We start from the raw sequence: 21,176 nt of genomic DNA on the forward strand, positions 1-21,176 counted from the left end.
TCAAGTTTGACTGTTTTTATTATTTCATTTGATCATTTTCTCCAACCCAAAGACAATAATACACAGCATAAGTCTAAAATATCCCATGTTATTTTCATCCATCATCATGAACTCAGTCCAACACTCGTTCCTCGAGGACATGGGACTGTGATTCAGTTCAGCATGTCAGACTCACTGGGGTCGTGCTCCCCTCCTGCACAAGTTCAGATGTGTTGAATAGCAAGTGTAAAATATCTGAGATGCATGGGGCACATGTATAGATACACTTCAGAAACAACCGATACCTTTACAGATTACAAAGGGATTCTGATGGAGAAGGCAATCATCCAAGCAAGTGATACAACGTCCACCTGGTCAAGCAGTTACACCCAAACAAATGATGCTCAATCCCCCCTGACTGACCGAAAGAAAATCTGCTTCCTAATGAAGATTAATTGGAGAATCAACATTATATTTCCAAATGTACAAAGGTCTGTGCATGTATCGCAAGATATAGTGTGAACTTGTGACTTGAGAATTCGAACTTAGCTTGCATTACTTTAGGAAGTTTACATAAAGAGTAGAAATGACAATTTTTGCATTGCTTTTTTCACATGCGGCTGAAAAAAAAAAAATCATTTCGGTGTGAGAAATCTTGCTGAGAGATGTGGCAAGTTCACAGATGGCCGTTTCGCCCTCTTCAGTCGGCAAATATCTTAGTGTAAGAAGCAGCAGATTCAGAAAGTGTGATTTTGAAACAGCACGTGCCTCAAAAAAAAAAAAAAAAAAAGTCTGTTTGGGAATATGCATGAGCCTAAACTGCATTGATGTGGTTTATAGGAAAACTGTAACTTTAAACTTTGGTTTTTAAGCTTTCCTCAATATAGCAATGTTACTATAAAGAGGTCTGAAGACGGTTCAGGTTATTCCAAACCTGTAGCACAAAAGATGTTAAAATTGAAAAATGTCTCCATATAATAAAAATCAATGGAGTCTAGTCTTGATATGGACAAAAACTGCCCACACATTCTTCAAAATATCTTCTTTTGTGTTCTACAGAATAAAGTCAGTGATACAGGTTTGGAACGACATGAGGGCGAGATAAATGACAGAATTTTTTGTTGGGTGAGCTATCCCTTTAAATTGCATTATTATGTATAATAGAGTACATGAGAGAAGAGGAAAAAAATCAGCTGCAGGCCACCATATTAAAAGGAGAAATTACATCCATACGCAGCATTTCATTCTTTCAGTAGTACATGACTGCGATCCACCACACATCTAGTTAAAACAAAGCAAACTCAAGATCATGTGCACATCACACCCCTAACTGAGCGTCACAGGTCTTCAAACGGGGGTTTTATTTGATTTGATCTTTTTGATGCGTTTTACAATTATATACAATATACAGGCAGCACATAGTACATTTTCTTTCCAACAAACAATCAAACAGGTAAGTTGTTAAATTAGACTATTTTCTGAGGGACAGCTTCAAACATTATACACTGTGCAGCACTGGAAGGAAGTCTTAGAAAACCGGATCTTAAGAAGGGATGAAAAGAAACAGCTGATGCATCTTAAAAGCCCTCGGTATGTACAGAAAAAGCCAAGAAATCGAAAGAATCGCAACAAAACACAAAGAGGCTAATAGAATGAGAAGTCTTTTTTTTTTTTTCTCCATATACATAAGATCGCTAAAAATATTTCCCAAGCCCTAAGAACATCTCTTGATTTGGTCACCAGACTTTAGTGTGGCATAGCGATGTAATTACGCAAAGAAAACGAAGAGCAGCGAGAGATGATAGCATTTCGATGACTTGATGAAACAGTCAGAGTGCTCTTCCGACTCGACAAAGACAAAACAAGAAGACAATGTGAGGTATATTCAGGTCAATGTTGCGAACTGCCTTTGGAAGCTGCAAGAAGAGACACTAGACATAAGACACTCGACTTCAGACGCCCGCTGAACGAGAACTCGAGTGAAATGACAGCAAAACAAAAAGGTCCTCTACTCCTCAGACATCATGTTCTTGCTCTTCCTGTATTGATAAACACTCTTACGAGGGTTTTCTTTTCAACTAGTTATGACAAAGGCACATTGCTTTAAATCAGGCAATATTTCTGTACTTTAAATCACTGCAGAAAGTCAAACAAAAGAAAAACAGTCCATTCAGTGCATATAACTACATTCATGAAGGCCTTATATTAAGTCTATATTTACAGCATCTACGCTGACCATAACCTCATTACACATCGCCGGGCCTCTAGTTGTGTTAATTTAGTGAGAAATCAATTTGAGTTTTAAGATCACGTTCTTCAACTACTTTACATTTTTATTAGATTTCAATTCTTAAGGATTGCGCTAAGAATCAAACTTCTTTAGTGTAGGCTATTTTCAATCTATATAAATGTATTTGAAGATTAATAAAAAAAAAAAAACAATACAAGAACACACCATCTGTGATAAGTAGAGGCAAACAAAACAACTATATGCCAAATTAAGAGTTTTGGGGAAAAGTGTACAGCTTTGACGATGCAAAACTATTGGGTGATGTAAACTGGGCAAACAGTAACGAGCAACAGCCTCTCCTTCAGTCACCTCCACCTTCAGTTTCATTGTCATGGACATTTAGACGCTGCCCTGCTTAGAAACAAGAAATCAAGAATCAAGGTATGAACTTGCCAATTCATGTGATGCAAGTCAAGCACTTCTTGACCGATCCGACAGTGTGCACATTACTGCTGACAGACAATGAGCTGCAACGCTTTCATGTGAAATACGGTGCAGCCACAACATAGCTTGCATCCGGAGCGTTCATCTGATATACTTTATTACAGGACATTAGATCAACCTTACACGAAAATTAAGAAGAGTCATGTACAACGATAATTTAAGGCGCCATCATCACAACCCATTTTCCTCTTGATTCTGAAATGGTTAAGGTGCAGATGTTCAGACTTTTGCAATTAATTCAGTATGTTTTTTTTTGTTTGTTTTTTCTTAAAATACACCAAACCCATTAAAAACATGAAAAAAAAATCAAACAAAACAGACAAGCAGCTCTTTCGTATAGTGGCCACGAGTGATGTTTGCCCATGTGAGGGCCCTGGGCGGCAGGGTGAATCAGAGTGTGGGAGTGCACTACAGGGACAGATTAAGTGAGAGTGCACAACACTAAGTGCAAGTGTGAGTATGGACATTCTGCACCAACCCCGAAGCAGAGAGAAAGACAGACGGGCAAAGAAAGAAATGAAAAGATATGTATTGAGAGATGTGATTTTTCTTCATCACTGCCGCTGTAATTGTCTTCATCATCATCATCATCATCATCAGTCTTCATACCATCAACTCTTGACTGTGTCAGGAAGATTCCTCTGCTTCCCATGCAACCCCAGGGCAGCGGTCTGTGGTGATGTCACGGGGGATCATTTGGGAATGGGGAGGGGACATCTTTCCCATAGTTCCCTTGCTGGGGGTCTTTAAGATTCAGAAGGGTAGCAGCAAATCACTGCCAGGACTGAGGGGGGAAATTGTTGACCTCGGCCAGGTCTTGTACAGGAGAGCCTTTGTTGTGAGCTTGATCCGTCGCAACTGTTGCTGTAATAAAAGAGGAAGTCAGCATTAAAGGAGATTTGCAATTCTTAAAAACTACATTATGATGTTATCCCGTCCTTAATTGCGCAACTGGTGACAAACTAGAGCTGCTGTAGAAAATCAAGATTTTTCTGATAAAAATTATGATTTAAAACTGCTGTGCGTGTTTGTAGGGCGGCACAATTTCATGTATTACATGTTAATAATATAATAATAATAATTATAAACATTTAAAGTATTTGTATGTCAGCTTGATCCGCATTCGCAACTGTTGCTGTAATAAAAGAGGAAGTCAGTCATATTATAATAATTACTCTTATTCTTCTTTTATTTTTGTTATAATGCAATTCCGGTTGCGTTTCGATTAATCGTGCAGCCATGTGACAAGCTTCAACTTTAGAGCAAAACCACCCTAATCAGCTTCTGATGGTCTTCACATATTTGATTTGAAACTATACAGGCTTGCATCTCACTAGTTGATTTTTCAGTTGATTTTCTGTAGTAAACGTCATTGAAATTATTGTTGGACAATCAGAGGAAGCTTTGCCAGCAAGTTCTCATGGTTTTGGCAGTGACCAGCGAGCTTCCTCTGATGCTGAAAACCACTGTCCTTGCTCTGATTTCATCCAGACTTCTGAAGGGGTTTCAGGATGAATGGACTGATCTCTGAAGATCTACTGCGATAGGAAGCAGAGTGTGGCCTGGGCTCACAGTAACATCTTACCTTCTGTGGGTTGAGAACCCTGATGACCTGCGTGACGCTTCCCTGGTTGAGTGCTGGGACTACATTACTGCTGGGGGACAGAAGCTGCAGCTGGAATGTCTAAAAACACAAACAAACCATTAAGCATTTGACTGGAGCAGAAATTATACCATAATCGTGTTCGCATGCACATGAAAATTCCAAAATTAATAGCAATTTGTTCATATTCTGATTGTGTATGCATCACATTAATTCAATAACCTGATTGCAGAGTTTTTAAAAATCAAACCAAAGACTTTTCAAGACCTGCACAAATACAATTAATACTGTATATCGATACAGAACAAACCCATACAATCTCAAAATAAATTATATCTCAGTTTCCTTGTCTTGATTAAACAGGCTGTGGCACACATTCAACTGCAAGTTTAAAATACTCAATATATGTTTTATTCAATATACACATACATTATAAAACTGGTTAATGTACTAATGTACCAAAACACATGAATTATAGGATGTTCAATATTGGATTTCTCTTATACAATAATGTGTTTAAATAAAGCAATTAAAAAGACTGGTAAAATCAATATACTAAATGTGTTAATGTGATTAGCCTTCTCTTCCTGTGACGGGGCAGAAGAGAGAAGAAACCATGAAAGCTTACATTGAATTAAATGTCAGATACAATTTTTTGGTAACCAAAATGTCAGTAATACCCAGAAAAAAAAAAAAGAAAAAAAAGATTTAATGCATAATGTGGAACTTTTAATTATAAACAGGCCTGAAATACACAGGGACTCTGAGACTTGTTTTGAAACGTCTATGCTTTATTGCCTCCAGCTGCTCGTTCAAAAAGATGAGATAAAAAATGCTTTCTTCTAACCTTCTACAACATGCATTTTGACTTGAAGCACTCATTTATTTAATGAAATCATAACCTTTTCAAGTTTAATAATGAAATTAGACTATCACAATTCCTTTGTTTCTATCCCCAAATTTAAGACCTCTTAAAATGACAATTAAGACTTTTGTAGACCATTTTAGATATTTAGAGTTTTTGACTTCAGTGTGAACTTAAGACTTTAAGGATGCATGGGAACTCTGTGACTGTCATAACCAGATTAAGCAAATATTCTGGTTTTTAGAACATATTTCCACAGTAACAGATTATTCATTTACATCTGCATGTCACAAAAAAAAAAATTCAGTGTGTTAAAGCACTTGTATATCAGTTTCTTTTGTTGATTTTGATTGCTTCCATTGTCCTCATTTGTAAGTCACTTTGGATAAAAGCGTCTGCTAAATGACTAAATGTAAATGTAAAATTGTGTAAATGGGCAACAGTGTTCATTTTAAGTGTATCCAAAAGAGAACAGTGGAAAAGAAATGTGCTCAATTACATTTATTCATAATATACTGATTAAACATGCAGAAATACTCTGTGGATTATGTAACCGAAAGGTGTTAACCAGTCCTAATTCAGTCCTTCATTAAAAAAACAAAACAAAAAAAAGTGCATTTAAGTGATGAGTAAAGGAAAAAAAAAAAAAAAAAAACTTGCATTTGAAATGATTAGCCAGGTTAACTAACTAGGGTTCTCAGTAACAAGAACTACTAGAGGGAAAAGAACAAACCTTTGGTACTGCAGCCTGGAACACAAACTCAGTCATGTCAGCCTCTGTGGAGTTGGTGGCGTGGATGGTGATAACTGCAATATTGGGACTGGGGTTGGACCGCTCAAATGTGAACTCGATTTTTAGACCATTTTTGTTGTACGCCGTCATTGGCGGAATGCCTGCAAGACAGAAACAGATATGATAATTGCACCGTCCTATTTTTCATTAACCACTATGATGAAATATAATGCAAGCTCACCCGCTGCAATGTCATTGAAGATGGGCTGCGAGGAGAGACCGTCCAAAAGGAAAGGGGGCTGGGACATGGGCACAGAGGGAGCAGGGGTCGGAGTCGGACCACCTAAGGAGTGAGAAGATACAATGGTATGAGCCGGGCTTCACCCAAAAATGTAAATTACTCACGAAAGGACGTCATTTGGGTGTTTGGATTGAAATGAGAATGAGTAAATAACATTATTTTTATTTTCGGGAGAACTACTTCCACAACAGTAGATATGTTCACTTGCACTGATTTGAATGAATCCAATCTGATTTAAGATTCTGAAAAATCTGTTAAGATGAACCCTAAACATCGCAATCTGATTCACGTGTTTGTTTGCATGTGCATTACATGTATTCCGAACAAAACTTAAGCATTCGTATGACAAAACATGTAAACAAATGCATCGTGGCACAGTGTAAGTACGTAAGGTATTTTTGAATCTGACTCAGAAAATAGTCTGATCCAAGCATTTACATGCTTCTTTTTTTCCAGTTGATCAGAATTCATTCAGATCGAGCTCAGTCAGAACGATTGAGGTGTTTACATGACGGCTTTTCAATCTGACTGAGCAATCAATCATATAATAAATGGTTTATTTAAGTGAACTTAACTACTGTAAAATCCTGTTTTTGCTACAGATGTGAATTTGCTGCGGAGCGGCAGAAGTGTGCAGCAGGCTCACCTGTCAGAGAAAGGTCTCCCAGCAGATCCAGCAGTTCTCCTCCAGCTGACGCTGGCTTTGTGGGAACAGTTGTTTGGATAACAGGTACCACATCATTACCTCCAAGTAGGTCTAATAAATCATTTGCCTGTAAAACAGGAAACACAGAACATTAGCATAGTAAGTAAATATTTCACCACAGCTAAATATCCCTCTTTATCTGCTCAACCAAACCGGAGATATTTTTTTGTTACTCTATCACAGAGGTTCTCAATCCATTTCCAAACACCCCACTATGGCTATGCCATGCATTTTTTTGGACGTCTCCCTTATCTAGTACACCTGATTCAACTCATCAGATCATTAGCAGAGCGCTCAAACTAAACCGCCACTTCAAATTGCCAAAGTGTAAAATATAACAAAAAGGTACATAATTCAACTGTAGATGGGGTGTGCTTTTTAGGTATGCAGTATAAATGCAATGTACTTCTACCAAAGTAATGATGTGTCATGTATACTGGATTTTTGACATCCTGTTTTTTTGCATAATGTGTGTGAGGAAAACACACATTTAGGGGCTGAACACACAGTCAGATTATTGCACATTATATGCACTGTGTTGGCTTGAGAAACCATGCTCTAGAAACCCACCTGACTGGCTGGTTGAGTGATGCTGGGCAGATGCTTTGTGTCCAGGATGGTTGAATCTGTTTCTCCATTGGTCTGGGCAATATCTGTTGGGCCGTTAGTGGCTGTTTTCTCCATAATAGGCATTCGCTCTAGTAATGCAGGTTCATGGGAAAGAGGAACAAAGAGTGAGGTTAACAAACTGAAGCTGGGGGGGGGGTGTAGGGGGGGGGGGTTAAAATTAAGTGTGACAAACATGAGTCTGGAACAGTAGGTGAGCTCTTACCTCATGTGATCATATTTTTTGAAAAGTGCGTTATATTCCACAGCTCTCTGCTGCAGCTCCACATCTATGCTGCTGCCGTATATAGACACCACTTTTTTGATTCGACTGCAGAGCAAATGAAAATAAATGGAAGATCAGGACCTCATCCATTTGGGGGCATAAAATCATTTCCAGAAAATACATCCTCATGCTTGTATCAAAAGTGACTCAGAACAGGTTTGCTTACTTCACGCTGCTGAAGCGGGTGGACAGCTTCATGATAGCAGTCAGGGAATAAGCTCTCGTTACAGGGGTGGACAAGTTAGAAACGAGAAGACCTTCTAAAACATCCAGGACCTCATCTTCACTAACCTGTGACATGAAATCGGATACAATTGTTCTGCCTCCAAAATAATTGTGTATGAGTGGTCGAAGGGCATACAGGGCATCTACCTGAATGGGTTCCTCCTCCTCACACTGGCCTGAGACCAACAGGTCTCCATACTCTCCTATGCACCAGGATGCCACCTGTACTAGAGGTTGCTGTAAATAAAGTTAGACTTAGTTCACACAGACATGATTCTGTTGACATTTAATCATCCAAATGTCATTCCAAACAATGCTTGAATGGGGAATGATGCATTCAGGGTCAAAGTATGGTATACATTTCACTCTGTTGCTCACACAAAGCAATTTTATGAGTTGAGAATACTCGCAAGTTGCATGAAAGTTTTCCAACAGTTCTATGGCATTATATATTGGAGCTCAGCATCTGTCACCATTTACTTTCATACAGTGAATGGAAAAGAGCAGCATGAACATTGCATTTGAAGGAAGACAAATCTGTCACATGGTTTTGGAAAAACATGAGAATTTTCAGTTTTGGCAGATTCATTTCTTGCATGAAACTAACAGATGACAAGTTTCGCACTTTGGGTTTGCAAGTTTGAAGTCCAGTGAAGAAAAAAAAAAAAAAAACAGTGTTAAGATTATCCTAACCTGAGAGATGTCATCCAGGAGGGCTTTGTAGAGTCTCTGTACAGTGTAGGCATGCATCTCTACACTATTTGTAATGAGCTGGATGAGGTTGGGCACAGAGTCATCCCGGACATAACTCCCTGCCTATAAAAGCACATACAAAACAACAGGTACATCAGAACGGCATTTTAAACCGCCCTGCCACCAAAAGAGAGTCGTTTTGTTCATTTCAACCACAAAAAACATGGCTCTGGGCCTAAACAACTCTTAAAACGCTTCTAACTTCAAGCCGGAGGACAAGAATGTCTGCAACAAATAACTGGGACTCAATCTGGAAAGACTACTGCAAAACTATATTGAATTAAATTACTGTGTATGTTAAAATGTCCTAAAGACTTGCTTAATTGTGGGCAGGTTATGTCATTATTTGGCTCAAGATAGTAGAAATGCAAACTGAAAGATGTCTGCAGATCCCTGGCCAAAAAAAAAAAACACCCCTTTGGTGGAACAAGGGCATTAAATGACATACAGAACTCAAAACACACATCACCAAGATCAAGATTAAGAAATGCTGTCGGAGATAATAGCTTTCATTCTTTACAGTCTACACTCAATATCAAGAGTTCATCAGCAAACGATTCCAAACTTTGTCGATTCCGAAGTGTACTTTCAATTTACATCAAATGATAAACTCAAATGATCATGAATGTGATCTAGTTTAATGGTAGGAGTAAAGCAGATTATCGTAAGAAACACTGAGAGAGAGACATTTACCGTTGTCAAAACCCTCATAACGGTGTCTATGTGCCATCTTTTGGAGGGTGCATACCTGCAACAAACAAGTGTTAGATATATGTGCAAACCAGCAGTTTAAAGCTTGCAAAATATACAACCAAGTCACCAAGGCAAAAAGCATCAAACCAAGTAAATCTCTTTGAACACTCCTAACCAAATCCCTTTTAGTGCTGTCAGATATAAAAGTGTCAACAGAATCAGCTTCTGCCGATGGATCACTCATTTTATCATCACACAGCCGTGTGTTGCTCTACAGCTCACTTGAACAGCTCTTTATTTTTCAAGGGCTTGCTTATTGAATTTGATCGGATTCACTTAACTAGGCTTTTACACCATTTTAAAACTCTAATAACAGACTGCTTGGTTTCAAAAGGGCTGCAAGGACGTCCAACACGACTGGTGTGACTCCAGCAGCAGCCGCTCAATATGGAAATCGTTGGTGCTTCCCCTCACGAGTTCTGCGCAACATGACTTGCATGATTTCACAATAAACAGCCTTACTTCTCAGCAGCCAGGAAGATCCCTGATGCGCAGTCCGCTTTGAAGTCAGGGTCACAGGAGTCCAGGAAATACAGAAGCTCTTTCATCATGCCCCGGATGTTGTTGCCGTTAACCAGGGCAAAGCTCAGCTCCATCGCACGCCTGTGAAAAGGACAAGTGTAATCAGTGGGACTCATCCTCTTATGCTGTACGTGATATATAAATCCATGCACATAAATTACCTTTTAATGGACACATCAAGGTCTTTCAAGCAGTCCACGATAGTGCTTCGATGTCTCTGCACAGCATTGTGGTCTGTCTGCACAGTCTTCAGTAGAGAGGTCAATGCCACATATCTGATTCAGGGAGAGTAATAATGTCAAAGTCCTATCATTTTGACAATCAAGTCTAATAAGCTACTTCGAGTCCACAGTAAAGCTGATGTCAGAAACAATGAGATCATCATTTGTAATACTCAGTCGATGGATCACTCAAAGTCTTCATCACTGAAAAGCATTAAACTGCTTTCGCTCTGGTCACTTTATAACCAAGCCTGAACGTCACATACCTGATGTTTTTGTCATTGTTGAGAAGAAAACGTCCCAAAATGTTAATCGCTAAAACCTGTAATAATATAAACAACAGCATTTTCAACCACTTCCTGCAGACACCTATAAACGTTATGAAATTGACATGAACCACTCACACAGCACTGCTAATCTAAACAACACTCACCCGAAGTCCACTCTCTGATTTGATGTCCATAATCGTAAGAACCGTTTCGTAGAGGATAGCATTGCCTACATTTTTACTTGTCTCTGTATTTGTTGCAACCTATTAAAAAGAATTTGATGGGAAATCTTTAGAAGGTAGAAAGAAAACGTTGTGTGGTTATGAAGTGGATATAATCAGACTGCTCACCTGTGCGAGAATGTCATTCATAGCTTCACTAGAATCATCATCACCCTTTCCCAGAATTCTCAGTAGCCTCAATATCCGCACTTAAAAATGCCAAGAGACACAGTGTGGCCCAGAGGAGCTCATCAGATTGCTTTAAGCTATAAAGAATAGGTATCACCTCATAGGGGAAAAATGGATTGCAAACTTAAGGACCACTCTAAAAATCAATTTCTTGCAACTGACCAAACAAATGACATGAGGTACATTACAGAATCTAATTCACATCGACTGCAACATTAAAAATGCTAAGAGATTTTATTTTAGGCAGCAGCTATTTGCACTAAGTGTAGATAGCGATAGATGCCATTTACACTAAGTGCAAATATTTAGAGATTCTATTTACACTGTTAAAATAGCAGGATTTTCTGCTGTTTATACTACTTATTGCAAATAGTGGCAATTACCTGCACCTCAGTATTGTAGTACATTTTAAAACAGTATGCAATAGTAACTTGAGTGTTAATTTAAATTTTAATTCAAATTATTAAATGGATGCCACCTTATTGGGACAATAAAGCCCTCCCTACACCTACCCGATGCTTTTTTAAACTTGATTACTTCCTTCATTTTCATTGAAGATTTTGTGATGTGATGAAAAGGGTGAAAAAAAAGGTCACCAAAAATTCGAAGCTGAAAAGGGTGAAAAAAAGTTTACACTGCATGGTTCAAGTGACCCAATTCCAATTTTTTTCCTCTCATGTGGCACAGATCGGATATGAGCGTGTAAGCAGGAAAAAAACGCATGGATTCCGATTTTCTCAGATCGAATCGCAACAGGAAAATTTGATACCGGCATATCCCTTATGAATCGGATACGTGCATTTGCGTGTGCCATGTAAGCAGACAAATCGGATATTCCCCAGTAAATGCGAGTCGTACGTCATTAAAAAAGTGACGTCAACTCAGGTGGACACCACCAACTCAGATCACATGACTTATAGGCGCGATGGAGGACAAAAGGATACACACAATGGAGCAATGCGGAGGTTGCATGTCTTTTAAGTCCTCTTTTTTTCTCCGCCGTACGAGATCAATGTTTTGCTGATTTTTTTGTTGACTTTTCAAAATATTGTGGAAAGCAAAACACTGTATAATTTTATTTGCATCTGCATCCATTGTATTTCGTGCTGGTTTACTTCCTTTTCCGGGTCAGGACGTCTACGTTTGGTAGATTCAGCAGTGTATAGTGTAAATGCAAAAATCGGATACGGGTCACTTTTAAAAGATGATGTAAGCGGGTCGTCAAAAAAATCGGATATAGTCAGTAAATCGGATTTGGGCATCAAGACCTGCAGTGTAAATGCAGCCAATGAGTGCGACACACGTTTTACCATCTATTTGTACTTAGTGTAAATAGACACTCTGTTTATTTTATGGAATGGCACCATTTTATAGAATCCCTATTACATGACATATCACTGAAAATGGTGTCCTAAAATGTCTCTGTAGGCGCGTTTCCATTACCCTTCAAATTGCGCAAACTGAAATTGTGAATTGAAAAATGGCAATTTCGCAAACACACCCATATATCGTAGAAAAGTTTTTACGCTCGCATAAGATAGTTTTTCAGGCGATGCGAAAAAGGAATAATTTGCAAAACTGCAATTGAAACGTTTTTTTTTTTGTTTTGTTTTTCGCATTTACAGGTCACATGGTGTATGTAAAAAGTCATGACTATTCTTTCGTTTAGCGCAAATCTGTAATGGAAACGCGCCTTGTGACAACCATAAGTGTGGTAAAAGGGGTTTAGCCAATCAAAAAATAAAAAATAAATAAAAGACACTTTCTACCTGTCACTCATTTTGCATGTTCATAGAGCAGTCCATATAAGGGAAGCAGGAAGTTGAGGGCATGGTGAGATGAATCATTTAAGTAAAGCGCAGAGCAATTTTGAGTTTGTCATGGAAGAGTGCAATTTTGCTACCATTGCAAACCTACTAATGGACTAAACATTATCTTTGCAGTCCTGGTTTCAGAAAAAGGGGGCTTGTCTAATTTAATAGCAGAACAGAACAGCCAAAGTCACTTTAAATCGAGCAACACTGACAGGAGATGATGTGTCTTTACCTGCAGGAAAGGGTCACTGATGCCAGACACATCGTGCTCAGGGGAGTAGCCTGACATGATCAGGTTCTTCAGGATTCGTACAAGTTGTGGAACCAGCTAGAAAATAACCAGTGGGAGAAGAAATGAAAGAATATCAGCAAGGTTACAGCAGGGTCATGGAGAGTTTAAAACAGGACAGCACATAAAAAGGGTCAGTAAGTGTAAACACACGTATAGGCACCCTGAGTTGATCATCTTCCAATAGATTGGTTTTAACTACACATTAAGACATGGAGAGCATGTCAGTGTTTATTGTAATTATTTGGTACCTTTTTCTGTGTATTAACATGATCCTTATTAATTTGGCAAAAGTCTCCATTTCATATGCGCCCCCACTTTAATGTACATATTGGAAAAACCACAACCCAATAGTGACCGTATGAAAGAGAAATTAATCTAAAGGAAAATGCAGGACAAGTGAAAATGTATGACGTCTACATAATCCTGAAAAAAACAAAACAAAACACTTAAATGACAACAACTGCAAAAAAACAAACAGTACATCAAAACCAAAAATTGGACTACAACTACAGTGACCATCATGATGAGACTTTTTTGTTTTGTTTTCTTTAAGCATGCACCAGCTATGAAACCAGAATGTCCTCTTACCTTCTCATTCTAACACAATGCAGGAATTGTAACAAAGACAAATGACAGAAAAAATATGAAGTAGATGTTAGGGGGGAATTGGTAAAAAGTCACTTTCAGAGAAGAGCTTAACATAATGCTACGGTTATGAACATGAGAGGTGGGCGTGCTGGCACAGTAGATCAGGCTGGGGGTGGGAAGAGGAGAAGCAGATATACAGAGAGGAAGAACCTGTATTCATCTCCCAGTGAGATAAACACACCTGCAGCTAAATCCAGGACAAGCATCCAGATTTCAGTAAGGACTACAGTCTCATTTCAGTAGTCACGTCAATGCTATCAGCTGCAGATAAAGAGTGCTTTTGTCTCAGAGTGGCTGATGTGGTGCACAAACAGTTTTAGAGGTGACTGCTGAAGGTCAAGGCATGAACGCTTGGCTACGTACCTTCCTGAAGTGAGAGAGCATGTCAGGACTTCGCTCACACATTTCAGTGAGCAGAACAACAGACGTGTGGAGAACTCCTGCACAAAACACAGAACAATACATCGATTTCCTTATCAGATTTCATTATATCACTCATGAGCGAGTTTGTTTACATTAGGAAAATGAACAACAAACCAATATTCTCCTGTTTCTGCTGAATGTGTAAGACTGACTAAGATCTGATTGTATGAAAAAAAAGGTAAACATTTTTGCTAAAGCTTATCAGGGATTCACATTTTACATGAGAGAGCCAACTTTGCATTTTAACAGTTAAACTAATTCATAATCAATTTAAACAATATTACCAAGAAAACATGTAATGCTTAGAACATTAGATTAGAAAAAAAAAATACATTTTCCCATTTTAGAAGTTGGCAGCCTCCACCTTAAATCAAACTCCCAAGTTCACTTAATTGTGATATTGCAATTAAAGAAAACAAACAAATCCGATTTCAATCTTCAAAAAATAAAATTTTTAATTTAACATGCACTAATTTTCCCAATTTGTTAAGACATATAAATGTACTATTTCGCAGGAAAGATGCATCTTTTAATTCATTTTTAATGACAATAAAATGAGACCTATGGGAAAGGTTAAAGAGAGCAGCTCTCACCATGATTTTTCTCGCTGAGCAGGTTTTTTGTTGCTGGCAGGAACATCTCCATCAGCTCCGGGACTTTGCGGATGACGTGAACCGCACACAGAGCTGCCTGAGGGCGAAGAGCTCATGTCAAAACCGTTCACACATTCAGAGCTCGACATGCTACTGAACATGAAATCCACGTTCAGCCAGGAAGGAAGTGTGAAATACCTTTTTCCTCAGATAGGAGTTTGATGTTTTGAGGAGTTTCTCCACTTCTCCAGCTAAGTCACGGCACATTTCGGATGAGCCCATGCAGCCCAGGGTGCACAAGGACAGTCCCTGCACATACTGTGTACTGTGGTTCAAGTCACTGCAGACAGAACATCAGATGTAGAGGATGCACAGAAATGTATACCATCATTTAAGGCAATGTGTGTGTGTGTGTGTGTGTATTATAATAATAATAATAATATAATAATAATAATAAATATATAAATTTCAAAATTTGAAATTTTAAAACATGAAAAAATGTCAAAAGCTGTGCATCCAATCAAACACTGATATTTTGGTTAAAATTAATTTAGTTAGAATTGATAGCATCAAAGCGGCCAAAGTCATAATTTTCAACAAAAGTAGGAAATTACATGCTCTACTGTTTGAACTACAGGAATGCTACATGGTGGTAGCAACACCAAGGTCTGGGTTTAATTCCCAGGGAATGCACAAACTGATAAAAACGTATACACTGAATGCAATGCAAGTCACTTCAGATAAATGCATCTGCCCAAATGCATAAAACATGGTTTGTTCTGATCACAATGTGTTTTATGCAGTGAATTATTGGTTGCTGAGAGCAGGAAAATATCAAATTTAACCAATAGACACCAAAATTTTACATTTTTAGTCATAGTTTTGGTATCACGTTGGGTTCACACTTGATGTTCGATGTAAAATCTGAGTGCCCAAGAAAAACTGTTGAGATAATGACAATAACATGTGAACTGATGAATGAAGATGTGCAATAAGATGTTTGAGAGACACTAAATGGAACAAAAAAAGAAATGCAATTTAAAATGCCATCACACTCAGGAAGCAGATCCCAATCATCCTGCTCTTCACACTCTCCACCTACAAGTGTGACATTAAACCCCCACCAATCCCACAGGCAGATGTTGATTCATGAGAGTGTTGAGACAAGATTACATCCTCGGCTCACTCACTTCTTGATGCAGTTCGTCATTAATAGATGGACGTCCTGCCTCTCGTCCAGGAGCAGCATGGCTCCCAGGTATCCTATCCGTTTGTCCGTGAATTTCTGTGATGCAATCAGCTTCAGGCACTCCAGCTGAAAATTACATTTTGCCCATGAAACACTGCAAAAATCTGTATGTTTAAATGGGCACTTCTTGCATCCCTTTTACAGACTCCTGTTATTTCTGAAATACTGTTTTCTCACCTGGCCAAAGTGTGCCGGGTAGCCCAACATGTGCATATAAAGCAGTTTAGCCACATTTCTACAGCGGTATGTGTTGTCCTCTTCTCTAAAGGATGACCTAATGGCAGCACACTCTTTCTGGATCATCTCTCGCTCCTCGGCCTGGGTCCGAGCCGTCCGGATTGTCCGGATCAGCTCCCGCAGTCTGATCGGAGCTGGCATCCTCTGTAATGAAAGCACAGGAGTGTCACAGCAGCACCAATATAAGTAGCCACATCATCTCACAGAAGGTTTTATTTTAAACACTCAACTGACGTTATGAAGTGAGTTTGGAGTAAGAACATGTTATTAAATGTGGTATCGTAGACATAGTTCACTGACAAGCTATGCAAACAGCTTTCATAAATCGCAGATCGATCTGATTTCATAATTGCACGATTAAATCATCTTTACGATTTTGCGTAGCTTGTCAGTGAACTACAGCTCTGTGTAGTAAATGCTGCTCTATCTGAAAGCATGTGATGGACATTTACTACTGATCACAGAACCAGCTTTACTGACAAGAAGCACATGACAATCGCATTTGATTAATCGTGCAGCCCTAAAAGATACTGATCCGGAAAGCGGTCACGTGACAAAAGAACAAACGACTTGGACCCGAAGACTTGGGAGGTGAACTTATTTAAGTTTCCTGTAAACACTGCATAGCTTTAATTATATTCTGCTGAAATTAACTAAATTACTTGAAAAAGGATTTGTTCATTTTGCTGAATGAGATTCAAAGATCTGATCCAAAGATTCAAACTTTCCATCACTACTGGTGTGGCTGTGGTTTACAGTCCGTCTTGTTCTCCTGAACTGTATCCAGGAGGGTTGGGTATGCAGAACATGTAGACTTATTAGTGATTTTAATTGTTTTGATGTTGTTGCATTTATTGGCTGTTTTTGAATTTAGTTTTGTTTTGTGATTTTTGTCTAGAATTGTTCATATTGTATCGTTGTTAGACATCATTTTAATTGTCAATTTTACTGCCAATGCTTTACTTATTTTTTTTAAGTTTTCACACTAAACACCTTTCTGAAAAGCTGCAACTTTAAATCCTCTACATCCATATTCTTTCAGCCCAACTTTTGTAGTGTTGCATCTTGGAGCATCTCCCCATGAGTGCTTTGTTTTTAAACGCTGTCAAATTGACATGTTTAGACATCAGGATTAATGAATGATATTTCTGTTTATATAATGCATGCGTTTCTCATTATATTACTAATAAATTAGCTTTAACAGATAGTCCACAACAGCAACCGGTTGTCAAATCTAAACGATGCATTGCCATGTAAATGATGTAAATAGGGATATCATTCTTGCTCTGCGAGAGGAATTAGGCACAACAACACAGCGCGATCTCTTGATCAGTCCAAGAATCCCGAAAGACGCCGAGCATTTCATAATTGACTAGCACATGTGGCAATCTTTTTCTATGGGGACAGTCAGTCTGGAAAAGGCAGACATCAGAGTATGGCCATAATTAGCTCCATCTGCCAATGTGACACAAGCAGGTGGAATCACATGTGAAACTCCATTCCTTCAACAGAATCAGGTTTCAATCCACTGGAGGCTGATTAAAAATTAAAGTGAGCACATACAAAGTGGTAAGATTACATGACTGCCTATTTATGCCCAACTGCGTGAGCCTATTTCTACAACATTCAACATGAATCCAGCTCTAACACAAACATCTGGAGCAAATGGAAAAGGGCACTTGAAAAAAACTTTACTTCACAGTAGGAGGGATGTTATGCAATAAAGTTTCAAGATTTTGAAGTTAATTTGGTTATCTTTTGCTTTCCAAAAATTATATCTGACATCTAATCAAAAGAGAAACCCAATAAACATATATTAGCATCCCAAATGAAGGCTAATAACAATGCAGAAAACGTATACAAGGGTAAAGAAAGCACAGGAAGTAGAGGTCAAGCTAACACCTGCCACACAGGAGAAAAACGATCTTCAGCTCATAAACAGTGAGAATAAGATGGTTATTATCACGGAAGGTGTGAAACGCGGCTGCTAATAGAAAGAGAAGGCTCATCTATCAAAAAACCTCTCTGGATTATTGTAGGAAGCTGTCGTAGGATGTGCAGGGACAGCTTTGTGGCAGTTAAATATGAACGTGGAGTACATAAACAGACTGAACAGGAAATGACTCATCCTGCAGACTGAGGTTGAATGGACATGGCATTCAAGTTCAAACAGTACAGTACTTTCACCCCACACAGAGAGCAGCTCGTTGCAATGCCGTAATGGAGTGCATGGATAGTGTGAGGTCATCTTGCAATTAAATGTAAGTTGCTAAAGCAAGTAATCAGTGGCACTGTAAAGACGGAGCACTACAAGTGGTTTACTGCTCTGAGAACGCACATTAATCACACCAGGAGATCCATCTCACATACATACAGCGCAAAGACGCAACACAAAGCTAATATTCCTCCCTTCCTCCAATGCAGAGATGAGTGTTGATTTTGGCTCTCCATCACACAGGAGCCCCGCACTTTAAATCTGTTAGCATGCAGCACCTAATTAAGCTGCTCAAACCAGAAAGGAACTACAGTAATTACTTGCTAAACAAAGATATTCTCAGCATCTCTCTGCAGAACAACAAAGGTTACGGTTGCAAATGGATGGATAGTGCAAAGAAGAGCACTTAATGACAAATATGCAGCGTCATTGTCCAACTAAGCATGATGTGATAAAAGCAAACTGTTATTCCAAGGAATTAAACATGTAGTGGCCTTTATCTCAAGTTCACAGTTTTGCTAAAAACACATTTTCATTCCTATGGTTTTCAAAAGAGAAATTCAAATGGTACTTTTCCACTGCATGGTACGGTACCGTACGGTTCACTTTTGGGGGGGGGGGGTTTCCACTGGTTACAGTACCTAGTACTTTTTTTTTAGTAGTACCACCTCGGTTGAGGTTCCATGTGAACCGTACCGTTACCAAAACGTGACGTGTAAACTCTGCCGATCACTGATTGGCCAGAGAGAATAGTCACTACCTGGGTCACTGAACTTACGGCACAGAGACAAAACAAAACCGCTAGATTTAAATCAGCACAGCCAGCGAAGGATCGAACGCAACTGTTTTGAATGAGTGCACTTTTTTTTCTTTCTAAAAACCAAAAAATTGTTGTTTCATTGTCTGCTGAAGTACGGACGTTCCTCTTGTTGATAGCAGAAGAGCGGATCCAGTGAGAGCTTGATGGGGCGAAGCGGAATGGAAACGTTTTTCAGGAGTCGCAGCAGTAGAGGCAGCGCAACTATAATGACATGTGAATAATCTTGCCTACTCTAAAGCGGTACTAAACTGCAGTGGAAACACAAACCGAGCCGTGCTGAGCCGAGTCGTACCACGCAGTGGAAAAGCGCCAAAAGAAAGTTCAGATAAAGTGATATTCTTACTATCATTAATATCACTCTTTACTGCTATTGTGACTGCAAAACCAGTTTAAAATATTGTATAAAAAATATTGTACAGTCTCTATATTTTGAAAAAACTATAATAAATGGGCATAATCCAATGACTTTTAAATTAACGTCAATAATGTTGCTTAAAACTGCTATGAATCTGCAGGTCTTGTGATATTTACACTCTTTCCCTATTTTAAACACCTTTGTCTTCACAAGCTAATTCTGAATGGCCCTTGTGTGTGAAACATGCATTTTCTTAAAGTACAAATATTTAATTTAGTCTCTTAATATGTCGTCATAAAAGCTGCATACATATTAACTATAAAATAACCGTCATTAGAAATCAGGGCTTAAGAGATGTCAAAGTAATTTGATATTCAAATTCTAACATTTTAAATGAAATATTTCAGTCAGAAGAGACAGAAATGAGTAAAACTGTGCAAGTTGTTTTGTTTTTTTTAGACGGGCAAAAAGGCACAATCAAACCAGCGTCTCGTCTATCACATTTATTCCACTTGAGTAAGCTCCAGCAATAAGTAACTAGCCTCTTGTATTGTAGTCAGATGTCTTCACACACACTTCACACAGTTCTTGGTCTTTTGCCAGTTCGATGAAAGCCAAGTCTTCTTTCTTTGAGGAAGGGATGCTTGATTTCCAAGTGCCTCTTCAGCTTACTTGGCACTATGTTAGCATTAGCAAACCTCTCCATGCAGATGACATGCAGGCTAAGGGCAATTAGCAGCTCTGGCTTAAGTTAAGCTGCAAACAAGACTATTTTTTATATCTTCTGGTTGGGGTAGTCTGCCTGTTCAAGTGTGCCTATATTATTGAAGATTTTAGTGCTAATCCAATGCAATCACAGTCAAAAAGGAAAGCAAAAATAACAGAGCAATTATTGGCACATCATCAGCATAGACAAGTTAATAAAAATAAATAAATCTATTAAAATTGATGTTTTTCCAAGGCATTAAATTGTGCAAAGTCCATTGTAGAGGTTAGCTATACTGTTGAAATAGTCATTATGTATGACACGCAGCAGATGTTACTATACTGCTGATGGAACACCATTCACCAATCAGAAACCAGGACTTCCCACTTTATAACACAGGTAGTGATTTGACCATCAAGAAGATTACTCAAGCTATAACTCACCGAAAAACAAAAAAATCTTTCATGTAATCACCCTCATGTAGTTCCAAACCTGTAAAGATGTGGAGCACAAAAGATGATATTTTGGGAAAAATATATTTTTCTAATTATTGTCTTTGTCAACACACTGAAGGTCAATTGGGTTTGAATCCTTCAAAATATCTTCTATTTCTCACATACGAAATGCAAACAGGCTTGAAACAACATGAGTAAATGACTGCATTTTTAAATTTTGGACAATGTAGTAGATTAATACTGCGGCAAGAAATCTCAGAACTAGATAGTTACTCAGAAAACACTACAGCTTTGTACGCTTAAGAGCACATAAGGATATATAGCTCCTGGTGGACTTCCCCAATAATTAGTGCTGCTTTGGATTAAAAGTGCACTGCTATGAAGATAAAAGTAGTAGAATAAA

The 21,176-nt window shown here is 38.5% G+C and overlaps 1 protein-coding gene across 1 annotated transcript in view; it reads right to left on the bottom strand.

Moving 5' to 3' along the window:
- Positions 1-21,176, bottom strand: part of LOC109093880 (AP-1 complex subunit gamma-1-like) — a 27,174-nt gene continuing 5,998 nt past the window's right edge. Inside the window, exons 2-25 of the mRNA XM_042761123.1 lie at positions 16,163-16,366; positions 15,927-16,051; positions 14,935-15,076; positions 14,737-14,833; positions 14,084-14,160; positions 13,661-13,669; positions 13,013-13,108; positions 10,907-10,987; positions 10,721-10,819; positions 10,554-10,609; positions 10,228-10,341; positions 10,007-10,147; positions 9,485-9,539; positions 8,732-8,854; positions 8,186-8,275; positions 7,980-8,104; positions 7,754-7,858; positions 7,492-7,633; positions 6,862-6,988; positions 6,156-6,257; positions 5,915-6,075; positions 4,299-4,397; positions 3,803-3,848; positions 1-3,556 (exon numbers count right to left, since the gene is read on the bottom strand). Of these exons, the coding sequence (XP_042617057.1) occupies positions 3,486-3,556; positions 3,803-3,848; positions 4,299-4,397; positions 5,915-6,075; positions 6,156-6,257; positions 6,862-6,988; positions 7,492-7,633; positions 7,754-7,858; positions 7,980-8,104; positions 8,186-8,275; positions 8,732-8,854; positions 9,485-9,539; positions 10,007-10,147; positions 10,228-10,341; positions 10,554-10,609; positions 10,721-10,819; positions 10,907-10,987; positions 13,013-13,108; positions 13,661-13,669; positions 14,084-14,160; positions 14,737-14,833; positions 14,935-15,076; positions 15,927-16,051; positions 16,163-16,363 (2,484 nt within the window). The 5' untranslated portion in view covers positions 16,364-16,366 and the 3' untranslated portion in view covers positions 1-3,485. The remainder of the gene's footprint in view (positions 3,557-3,802; positions 3,849-4,298; positions 4,398-5,914; positions 6,076-6,155; positions 6,258-6,861; positions 6,989-7,491; positions 7,634-7,753; positions 7,859-7,979; positions 8,105-8,185; positions 8,276-8,731; positions 8,855-9,484; positions 9,540-10,006; positions 10,148-10,227; positions 10,342-10,553; positions 10,610-10,720; positions 10,820-10,906; positions 10,988-13,012; positions 13,109-13,660; positions 13,670-14,083; positions 14,161-14,736; positions 14,834-14,934; positions 15,077-15,926; positions 16,052-16,162; positions 16,367-21,176) is intronic.

The sequence above is a fragment of the Cyprinus carpio genome, chromosome A7 (assembly GCF_018340385.1).
Source record: "Cyprinus carpio isolate SPL01 chromosome A7, ASM1834038v1, whole genome shotgun sequence".
Taxonomy (NCBI): domain Eukaryota; kingdom Metazoa; phylum Chordata; class Actinopteri; order Cypriniformes; family Cyprinidae; genus Cyprinus; species Cyprinus carpio.